This window comes from Quercus robur, chromosome 12 (assembly GCF_932294415.1).
Source record: "Quercus robur chromosome 12, dhQueRobu3.1, whole genome shotgun sequence".
NCBI classification, from domain to species: Eukaryota; Viridiplantae; Streptophyta; class Magnoliopsida; order Fagales; family Fagaceae; genus Quercus; species Quercus robur.
The window spans coordinates 20,622,257-20,634,242 of record NC_065545.1 but is presented as its reverse complement, the minus strand read 5'-3'; the positions used below and the strand labels follow the sequence as shown (position 1 = coordinate 20,634,242).

The window sequence follows — 11,986 nt, the reverse complement described above, 5'->3', positions numbered from 1 at the left end:
AGATAGCTTCAAATATGTTCGGAGCTTAACTTATTTTCTCCAAGTTTTGGATCATTCGTGTTTTTTAAAATTTCATTAGTTCAATTAAAAGATTTTTTACTTACTTTAGTATAAAATTTGATAATTTGTATTGAAAATGAAACTTTTTATAAGAATTTCGCTATGAAAATGGTAAAAATGAATTTTATTTTATGAAAAATCGCCATCAAACATAATTTTGATTGAAAATACTAAGTTTTTTTTTTTTTTTTTTGGTGTGTATATATATATAATTTATCAAATAAAAAGTGTGTATATTTATGTGTATATATAATAAAAAAAAAGTGTGTATACATATATGTGTGTTTGGGATTATCTTGATAAATATATTAGTACCATACAACTTGGCTTCTCAAACAAAAATTCATGGCTCCGCCCTAAACACAAGCTATAAGTCCAGTAATAAGCACAACAAATCACGTCAATAATTATAAATAAAAAAATAAATTGCATCTCCAGCATTACTTAAAATAAATTGCTTCTCAATACCTGTTCAGTTAATTAGTAACCGAGGATGACAATACAAGATTGACGAAATAGGACTATAATAACACCATTTGATTTTGACAGATACACATGAAAAGGTAAAACAAGAAATGTTTAAAGTAGCTACGAGTAACAAGGATCCGGAGAGTCAAAGATAAAACTAACTTTCATCAAAAAAGAAGTTAAAACTAACAAACACGTGAACAGCTAGAGAAGAATAGAACACGAAATTTCCTACCATTAGCATGATGTATATCCCAATCAACAATCAAAATCCTCTTAATAATTCCCAACCTGGCTATCACATAAAAAGAAATAAATAGATTATAAACTCAAAAATACAGATTTCTAACCCTTTACTGATTTAGGTCTAGTACTAGACCCCTGACCCTGTAACACACACACATATATATATATATATATATGGAAATAAATCATCAAAAATCCCCATTAAAAAAAATCATCAAAGATTACATTCTCAATTCACAAATAACTTTCCATATATACCAGAGAATACCGCTAACCTTTTTTTTTTTTTTTGAAGAAACAAACACACACAGAGGGAAAGAAATAGAATACCGCTAACCTAGTGGTGCAAATTCAGGAAAGAAAATATTACCTTGCAAATCTTAGCATTATGATATAAGTTGCCCATGTAAAGGTTTGTTTAATTACACCAATATAAATCACCAACCTTATTGCACCTTTTTTTTTTTTTAATTCATAATAGTTTCTCTCATGGCTTTGGTTAAGAATGTGATGGTTTTGTTCTTCTTTTTGGCTCTTATTGAGGTCAGTTTTGGTGTTGTGTATGAGGTGGGTGACTTTCGAGGATGGAGTAACGATAGCAATATTGATTACAAGAGTTGGGCTTCAACTAAGGAGTTCCGCGTTGGGGACACCATTCGTAAGCTCTTCTTGTCTCTCTTTTTATTTATCACTGTTTTCAATATCAGGCTTTATCTATTGAATGATTGATTATATTGGAGAATTGTGTTTTCTTTCTCTCTAGATCTACATCTTATTATAATAGGGGAAAAAAAAACAAAGCATCAAATTAAAGAGAAAAAATACAATATATATTACTTATTTAGAGGAAGAAGATGAAAAATATGTAAAATGAATCAAATAAATTATGAAGTATTTTCTCTTGATTCCAGTATCTTTTCACAATCTCAATTTTTTTATGAGCTTGAGAGAAAATTTTTACATTTTTTTTGCCTTTTAATATGTGTGTGGGCTCATGGGAAGGAAGAAAGAGGGAGCTAGAATCAAATAATAGGTTTATAACCTTTTTGTTTCTTTTCAATTTATTCCTTCACTCTCATTCCTAAAATTTTGTTCTTTTTTTGTTTGATATACTTGGGTTTTCTTGTTAATATATTGTACGTGGTCTATACTATTTGTGTTATCAAATAATCAATGATGAGTGGCCGAGGCAGTGGGGTAGGGGTAGGAGTAGGACCATAAACAAATTGAGCTTTGTCGAGTAAAGCATATTCAAGCTTGATTAATCAAGAAAAGTAAAAAACTCAAACTTGGCTCGAGCTCATGACAAACCTAAAAATAGTGTTTGAGCTTGAACTTGTGAGAAAGCCAAAAAGCTTGAGCTTGGTTTGGCTTGGCTTGATTAATTAGTCAAGCCAAGCTTAAGCTTAATATCAAGCTCAAACTCGAGCTCGGCTTAAGCTTTTGAGCTTGAAATCTAAAAAAATTACAGTATCAAATGTTTAAATCTCTAAAATTAAGAAAAAGAAAAAGAAAATAGTATACTCATTTTATCATACATCTAGTCCTACTTATGATTAGCCATTATTCAAATTAAAAATTTACATAACTAAATTCATTCATTTATCATTTCTTGTCTACAGCTTCAACAATTATTCAAAATACAATTTTTACATTCATGTTAGACGTTGAAGAACTAAAAAAATACTTGTCTATAACTATTATGAATGAGAAAGTACTAACATGTTTCACAATTTTACTTTAAATGATTGATAAGGAAGGATCATATGTGGCCTACGTAATTAATTAGTTTATTTTTAAATGTAACTATAATCTAAAGTGGTTCTTGGTTAGTTTAGAGGGAAGAAAAAAAAATTAAGGTAATATGTAATGATCTCATGTTGGTCATGTCATTATTAAGATATGTATAATGAGTATATTTAGCTAACACATATAAACTTATAAATGAATTTATGCTTGAATAGTTTTGTATCAAGCCTAATAGCTCACGAGCTTATTCGTGAACAAATTTTTTTGCTTGGGATCAGCTTGTTTATTAAATGAGCCTTAAACTAAGGCTCAAGCTTAACTTATTTATAAACAAACAAACATGAATAAGTTTTTTATTAAGCCGAGTCCGAGTTGTTTATGATTGATTTGGTTCATTTACAACCCTAGGAAGGGGAAAACACTCCCCACCAAATATACCTCTTATTCCTCTTATATAATTGAACCGCATAACCTCTTTTTGATATGTGTGTGGTATAACTTCTTAATTATTTTGTAGATTTTCTTTTTGCTGAATCTTTTTCTATAGATTTGAATCTATTAGCTTTATGCCTAGCTAGATAGTTTTAGTAGTATTTTCAACACATTCACAATAGAGTGATTAAATCTTTACATTGGTAGCCAAGTTATCGCAATCCTCCTCTTTTCATGTGAACAAACATTTGACACTGAAAGAAAGAAAGCAACCAAATAGATAAATGCATAGCACCAAGGTTTGTCTCTAAGTATGAACTTAGGAAGCAGATTAAAGGAAGCCCTATATTTAGGGGCTATATAATCTATTGGGAAAATGCTAAAAATGCAAACTTTTTTACAAATTTTTTTACAAACTGCTAATGTGATGAGTGATTATTGGTAAATAAAAAAAATGTTGTTATTAGTAGGTTTAAATGAGAACCAATAAGAAGTTGGCTACAACAATAATTTGTAAAAATATTGTAAAATAGTTTGTAACTGTAGCACTTTCAGGGATTTAATTTGGTAGTTTCACTCACATACAGCCTTTTAAAGTTTGACTCTAATTATAAAAATTAGAAAAAGTCAAAGGTCTTGGGAGCAAATTAATGTGATAAAAAAAATTCCTTCTTACATTAATCCAAGATGCAACATGAACAATTCGTGCAATCATGTTCTCCGTGAAATTGTTTGACAAACAAAACACACACACACACACACATATATATATATATATATATATATATATATAAGCCATGAGTGACACATTGAAATTGTAAGAATAGAAGTTTGATAGTACGTAATAAGATAACAATAGATCATGCCCAAAAGAGACGTTAATATTAGGCTATTTGGTAGGTATTTGAAAATTCCTTCTATTTTTTATTTATTTTTTTTTAATGTCAAAACTTTCTTAGTAAATCAACATTTAGATACATGCTAATTGTAAATTGTTATTGGCTCCTCTTCAAATGCAGGTTTCGTGTACAACCCCATAGAAAACAATGTGATGTTAGTGACCTATGAGAATTTCAAGTCATGCAACTCAACTGACCCAAAATTTGTTCGTATCTCTGGGAATGACTCTTTGCCCATTACGAAACCTGGTCACTACTACTATATCTGTGGCGTCCCGGGCCACTGCGAGGTTGGTCAGAAGGTAGACATCAGGGTTCCTAAAACTTCAACAAGTCCAAGCCCAAGTCTGAGCCCAAGCCCAAGCCCAACTGAGGGACATGCACCTGCCCCAGGCCCATCTAAGAGCAGTGCTTCCTCTAACCAATTTTTCAAACACCTTCTTGCTTTTCAGCTCTTCATGGCTACTGGGGTTCTTGCATGTTTTGCCTTTTAAAATCTGGTGTTGTTTCTAGCTATGATTATTTTTGTGGAATTACTATTGCTACAAAGTACAAACTGTTACCCATTTAAGGAAATTTTAATTATTAAATTGAATTATTCAGAATGATTTCTGCAATTTTTTAGTGTATGCACAGATGAAAAGCAGTTTCAACCTCAATAAAATTTCTTCATCTTGCATGTGAAAACTACTGTGCAACTTAATAGTTCCATTTATTAAATCAATTCTTCAAATTAATATCAGTGTGCCATCTCAATCTCACAACTGGTAGCTTGGTTATCCCCAATATGTATCATTATTCATTATTGTGCTTATCCTCACGAGAAATATCTGGGCTTTAACCTTTTTAGATAGGACGTGAAGCTCCATATTATGTAAAATATGGGTGGGCCTGATGTCATAACTCTGCCGATTGGGCCAATGGTCCAAGTTGTCAGCATACTTTAAAAAGTCCAACTACCTGCCTCATGTAAGGCCTACAAATTTTGTCAACATGAAAGTTTTAGCTAAAAGATTTGGAGGACATATCTCATGTCATGTTATCGCGCAAGAATTGTTTCGTACGAGTCTTATGGATATGAGCTCCACGCCTACTAAAAGAACAATTGCCTATATTTTCTTATTTCAAAATTGTTAGATGATGCCAAAAACCTTGTAATTCACTGGCATAATCGAATCTGAGTTTCCTTTATTAAGAGAACTGAGATTTGAACCCCTCTTCTTCATTGTTGTAATTATTGACATTTAAAAAAAGAAAAGATTTCTTAGATGAATCCAATGAAAAATAGTTTTTAAAAAATTAGTGTTATTCCCTTGGAGGTGGTGGAGCTAAGATTATAAAATTGGGGTGACAAATTAGAAAAGATAGTTTTGTACTAATGCCAAAATTATCTTCATACCATACCACATCCTCACACATGTTGGGACAACTAGATAAACAATCCAACATGAAAATCTCTCAACCTCATTTAGCCCGAACTCAGGGAACAACCCAAGTGTGCAATTGAGAATTAATAAATTTGGAACGAGTTTGAGATCTATATATATTTTTTTTAATAAATTTGAATTTAGAATATGTACTCTTAACCCAAAAATGTTTTTTCTCATTTTTGAAATGGACTAAAGTAGACCGAAATGGATTAAAGTAAACTGAATAGACCAAAGTAGACCAAAATGCAACATTGATATAGCTTAACAAGAATATAACAATAATAAATGCTATACTCTAACTTTTAGATATTATTATATAGATATAGATTGGATACTTAAGTATGTTCTAGTTAGATAATATATTATTTCAAAAATATGATTGTTACCCTATGGAACCATTAATCAAAAAGGAAGGGGGGGGAGGGAAATATTATATATAGTTTTCAGTTCAAAATTTATGCCTACATTTAGTTCCTATATATGATTCCAATTTGTATGTAAGTGTAACCATATAGCCAATACCTGCATTAACTAAGTCTAAGCATACAACTCATCTAGTAGTTGAACTTGAACCTTATCCCCATATTTATTGAGTAACCAGATATTGGCATTTGTCCCACACTCCCACTGCAAGCACTATTCAGTATTCAATTTCTGGTGGCGCAATGAAATTGCAAAATTTTGGCAGTTGAAAAGGAATTTCTCACATTCGAATCTCCAACACCATGATTCCATGAATAGAATTTTGGGACCTCATATGGCAAACATGGTGACACCAATTAATATGCCCAACTTTAGCTAAAGGTAAAATTATAACTGTCAATTATGACAAACGAGTAAGAAACAATGACAAAATTTGAAAAACCCTTTAATAATTGATTCTGAAAAAACAGGTGAAGTAAGATGAGAGAAAATTAATTACCTTGCTCTGCTCTTTCTGGATATCAATAAATTTACCAAATCCGTCTAGCTATTTCGTTCATAATTCAACTTATTGGTAGAGTTGGCCTGTATTATTAAAATTTTTGGCAGTGTAATTATGATATTCAGGGTCTGTTTGGGACAGTTTATTTAGTTGAAATTGAAAACTTTTTGTTGAAAGTGTAAAAAAAAAAAATTAAAAAATAAGCTGATAGTACAATAAGACTCGTAAATAGTATCAAAAAGTGCAACAGGACCCATGAATGTTAAAAAAATAAACTAAAATTGCGAATGAGCTAAAAATTCCAGTCCATCTCAAATGAACACTGTCTATTTGAGATCCACTTATTTTATTAAAACTAAAAACTTTTTGCTAAAAGTAATGTAGATAAAGGTAAAAGTTTGCTGAAATAGTACAGTGTGACTCATGAATAGTACCAAAAAGTGTAGTGGAGTCCATGAATAGTAGCAAAAATAAGTTGAATAGTAAAATAAGTTGACAAAATTAATCATACCAAACATACACTCAATGTGTGTGTATCTCTCTCTCTCTCTCTCTGTCTCTCACCTTTAATCTACTTCCTAAATTCTTGCAATAAAAGACTTGAAAACGAATCTCATCCTAAAGAAGAAAAAATCCACTCATTGCTATTTTAGCTTAATGGAAAAAAAAAATTATCATATATATAAATGAACGTCATAGACTATAAAAATTAAAATAATTTTTTAAATAAAAAATTCATAGAGGATTCCACTTACCAATTAAGCTTTAGGGCCACAAAACTATCATATATTTCAGACAAGAGCCTTACAAGTTCTATCCTTGTATTAATTGTATGTTCTTGGTACAATGAATCAATGATGTTGTTAAATAGACAAATAAAGGAAATAGATACTCATAAATACATAAACACAAGGTTGGTGCAGATCATATTAAGTTTGTAGGCCTTTGCACATACTTGCTACCAAGGTTATCAAAATCGGGATCTTATGTAGGATCTGGGAGGTAGGTGAGATCAGATCGTGGATCATAAGATCCTACATTATTTGAGAAAAAAACAAAAAATACACATTGGTGTATTAAATAATCACATAAATTATACATTCATTAATATAATTACCATACATCATTACATTCATTTGTAAGCATCATTTAAAGAGACCAAAAATCTCAAAACGTGACACTCAATTGGGATTTTTTTTTATTTGGGTCCAACTGACACTCTCTCTACATTAGAATGGAAAAACTTGGTCTATTGGGATTTCATTTTTCATTTAGGTCCAACTGAGTCTTCTGTCAAGTGAAAGAAGATTACAAGAAACTAAGGTCTTTTGGAATTGTTAGAATCGTACGATCCTACCGATCCTAAACAATCGCAAAGGCTTTTGAAAGATCCAAATCGTTTTGGGTAGATGGGATTGTAAAATCGTAAGATCATAAAATCTAGATCAGGATTTTGACAATCATGCATGTGACAAATGAATACAAAGGCATGATGTTGGTGCAAGTCACATACAATAATATGCGGAGGCCCTAAAGTAAAATTCCTCTCCATCAAAGCCAATAGTCACAGCTCCCCAAGCTTGAGACATAATACGGACAAACAAATGATAGTAATAAGTAATAACCAGAAAAAGACCTTAAACCAATCCAATTTAAGATTCTTGTTGTTGTTGTTGGAATTTCCTTTTCTTTGTTCCTCGTTTTATGGATGATGTTTAAAGTTAAAGATGAGGCTTTCCTTTTTCTTCTTTTGGAACTGATTGATAAGAAATTAGCAACCCAACATGCATGCACACGTCCATATAAACACACAAATTAAAGTTATTGACAACAAATGACAAATCCCTTGATGGACAAAATCCAAAGTTTCCACACAAGCTTCGAAATTTTCACTGCTAAAATGTATATCTACCTAAGTTCCACACCTGCTAGTTATTGATGAAAGAAAAAAGTTTTATATGTAATTTGCATCTGCTAAATAATTAATTAGTTCCACATCTAAATTGAAAGTGGCTAGGTACTGAAGCTAGCTTAGCCATGGTATGGGCTATGTTTTCCATGTCTCCTAGCCCTGCAATATAACACGCCAATTACAACACAGCAGCCAATTTACTCGCAGAAGTAGTGGAACATCCTTTCAAACTCAAATCCTGATATCTAGTTTCACCATGTGTAGGAGTATGGATAGCTTTCTCAGATATGATTGAACCACTATAACCTCTATAACACCTTTAGATCCAAATATGACACATATATTGGCTACCAAAGCTATTTTACTTTGCTTGACTTGGAAGTTTCCTTTCAGGCTATTCCTGCTCTATTGCATAATTTCCTCCCACTTTTTTACTACATTAATAATTAGTACCCCCCAATCTCTTTGGTAATTTAACTAGTCCACTTGGAATTCACTTCACTGTTTTCATTCTAGCTTGTAATATAAACTTCACAAATATAATATTAAAAACAAAATCAGAAACTAACCTTGCCATTCACACATTCGGGAGGATGTATTACTGCACATTATTATGTCTTACACCGTAACACATGCAAGCTTTTAATTACCTCATTTCCTAGATAAAACGCTCTCAAGTACTATAATTCATTACCGTTCTGTTCCATTCCATTTGGTCTTAAAACAATTAAATTAGTCACTTCCCTTCGTATTTTATTACTATTTCAGAACCTTAATTAAGGTGGCACAAGTAACATGTTCCCTCGTTAATCAAAGGCACAAATTTCTTTGCTTAGGTTGGTTCCGTGGTGTTTCTACTGTGTGTCTCTGTATATATATATATCTAGCTCAGTCAGACCCCAAAAATAAAAATAAAAAATAAAAACAGTAAGACAGTTTAGTTAACTTAAGTAAGTGAGCGCGAGCCGAGCCGGGTGAATAGCCGAGATTGGCGCTTCCCGTAACCCAATACGAACACGCACAATTGCACGTGCAAGGTCTGTCCAAACACGTAAGAGTTAAAAAGCTGTAAAAACAAAAGAGAGGAAAGGTCCAGGTAGGAGGAGAAGGAGAGTGGCGTATATAACCACCACCCCAAAGCAAAGCTAAGCTAAGCTCACACTCACACTCTCCCCCATCCCCATAGTTATTGTTTGTTTTCACTGAATTTAGAGCACACAGACTCAAAAGTGTGAGAAAGAGAAACCTAAACCAAAGGAGAGAAAGAGAGAGAGAGAAACCACAGTTTTCTTTCTTTCTTTCTTTCTTTCTTTCTTTCACAGTATAGTATAGTATAGTATAATGCATTGTTGTTTGTTTGTGTTGATGAGATGAGAGGCATGCATTATTAATGTGTCCCTGCAACAAACCGTGATTGATTTTATTACCTTCCCTTCACGTTCACACACTCACCGAGATACGCTATCAAAAGCCTCGCTTTCTTCTATTTCTCTCTAAACAAATTGCTACAACAGAGGAATTATGGAGCTCAGCAAGGTTACGCTGGAGATCTTCACGAAGCTGGAGCAGAAATGGCTCTCGCACTGTGAAACCACGAAGAAGACTCGGATTCTCAGCATCGACGGAGGCGGAACCACCGGCATTGTAGCCGGCGCTGCCCTCGTTCACCTCGAGGACCAGATCCGCCTCAAAACCGGTGATCCTCACGCGCGAATCGCTGATTTCTTTGATCTCATCGCCGGAACCGGTGTCGGAGCACTCCTAGCCGTCATGATCTCCGCCGATGACGGTTCAGGCAGGCCTCTGTTCTCTGCTAGAGACGCTGTTAATCTCATCGCCGCTAAAAACTCCGAGCTTTTCAAGCTCAGACTCGCCGGAGTTTTCCGCCGGCGAAAGAGATACTCTGGGAAAAGCATGGACACGATGCTCAAAGAAATGTTCAATAGAGAAGATGGCGCCGTTTTGACCTTGAAGGACACGTGTAAGCCTCTTCTCGTTCCGTGCTTCGACCTCAAAAGCTCCGCGCCTTTCGTTTTCTCCCGAGCCGACGCGTCCGAGTCACCGAGCTTCAACTTCGAGCTCTGGAAAGTCTGCCGCGCCACGTCAGCTACGCCGAGTCTCTTCAAGCCGTTTAATCTAACGTCCGTGGACGGAAAAACCTCTTGCTCCGCCGTTGACGGCGGTCTAGTCATGAACAACCCTACCGCCGCTGCCGTCACTCACGCGCTCCACAATAAGCGCGATTTTCCGTCCGTTAACGGCGTCGAAGACCTCTTGGTTTTGTCGTTAGGTAACGGTCCGTTAACCGGTAATGGCTGTGCACAGAAAGTTCGTTATAACGGCGCGTGCTCAACATCTACGGTGGTTGACATTGTCCTCGACGGCGTTTCGGAAACCATTGACCAAATGTTAGGGAACGCCTTCTGTTATAACCGTACAGACTACGTTAGAATTCAGGTAATGTTTAGTTATTTACTTATCAAAAAAAAAAAAAAGGTAATGTTTAGTTATTCCATCTAATCTAATCTAAGTTATTTTTACTAGTATCTTTCCACGCGCTAATTGATATTCCTATAATAATTTTAAAGATGATATGTTAAGATTATATCACCATTATGAACTATTGGTGCGGTTATTATTCTATAAGTATTATGGTTTATAAAATGTGGGGATAAGGACGAAGTTCAAGTTTTCAAAAAGAAGTTATATATATATATATATATATATACTATAGTAGAGATTTTATCTTATTAAAAAAAAGAAAAAAAAGATTACATTGACATACATGTAACAAAAATGAACTAGTGTAATAATTTGAATGGTCCCAATTATATGTTGATTTTTAAGATTATGAATTTGTGTTTTTAATTTTGATGATTGACGGCATTAAATGTGGGCAGGCGAATGGTTTAGGAGTGATGGGGGCGAAAATGGAGGAAGTGTTGAATGAGAGAGGAGTGGAGTCGTTACCGTTTGGCGGGAAACGGTTACTGACGGAGACTAACGGAGAGAGGATTGAGAGTTTTGTACAACGACTTGTTGCTTCAGGGAAAACCAGTCTTCCACCTAGTCCTTGCAAGGATTCCGCCGTTAGCCCTCTCGCCAATGGCCGTTAGTTAGTTATTATTATTATTATTATTATTTATATTATTTTGGGGGAGGGGGGGTGGGTTAATCTTTTTGAGGCAATGTAAGTGTAACCAAACTCAGGTCTACTTGACTGTCTCTGTTTCCGCGTTAAATAGCAGCTAATAATAATGACCTGTTCTCTCTCTCTCTCTCTCTCTCTCTCTCTCTCTCTCTCTCTCTCTCTCTCTCTCTCTCTCGGTGTAGTTGATTTTGAATTAAGGGTAAATTTACAATTTTGGTATGAATTAACCTATTAATTAAAGTACAATTTTAAGCAAGTCTTCATTTTGTTTTTAAAAAAAGTTACAAAAGACTTCAGCTGTTATTCTGTGAGATGAATATGGGATCAATGCCAAAAGAATGTGACGCAATTCTCATGTCTCCATGACATGAGGCAATGAGGCTGAGGAGGTAAATTCTCATTAATTATATGGATAGATAAAAGAAGCATTAAAGACACCGTTATTGGGTGATTGGGAAGCATCATTATAATTTATAAAGTTGTTTTTACAGATTTGGTTGATAAATATATCCTAACATATGTTGGTTTTGTTATTCTGATCCAGTAATGTGGAAATTAGAATAGGAATAGTGGGGCATTGTTGTATCTAAATTCAAGCCATCATGAGTGTATGTATGTATGATTCAACTTAATTTGATGATCTTTAAAATCAATAAAGGCCAAAAAATAAACCCTGCACAAGTCATGTTGAATGCTAACTGGTGATTAAGTACA

At 33.8% G+C, this 11,986-nt stretch overlaps 1 protein-coding gene across 1 annotated transcript; it reads left to right on the top strand.

Moving 5' to 3' along the window:
• The first annotated feature begins 9,220 nt into the window (after positions 1-9,220).
• LOC126709476 (probable inactive patatin-like protein 9) lies at positions 9,221-11,395 on the top strand. Its single transcript, XM_050409730.1, has 2 exons — positions 9,221-10,578; positions 11,022-11,395. Exons 1-2 carry the CDS (start codon positions 9,643-9,645, stop codon positions 11,235-11,237), a joined length of 1,152 nt encoding a protein of 383 aa, XP_050265687.1. The 5' UTR covers positions 9,221-9,642; the 3' UTR covers positions 11,238-11,395.
• The last annotated feature ends 591 nt before the right edge of the window (positions 11,396-11,986 follow it).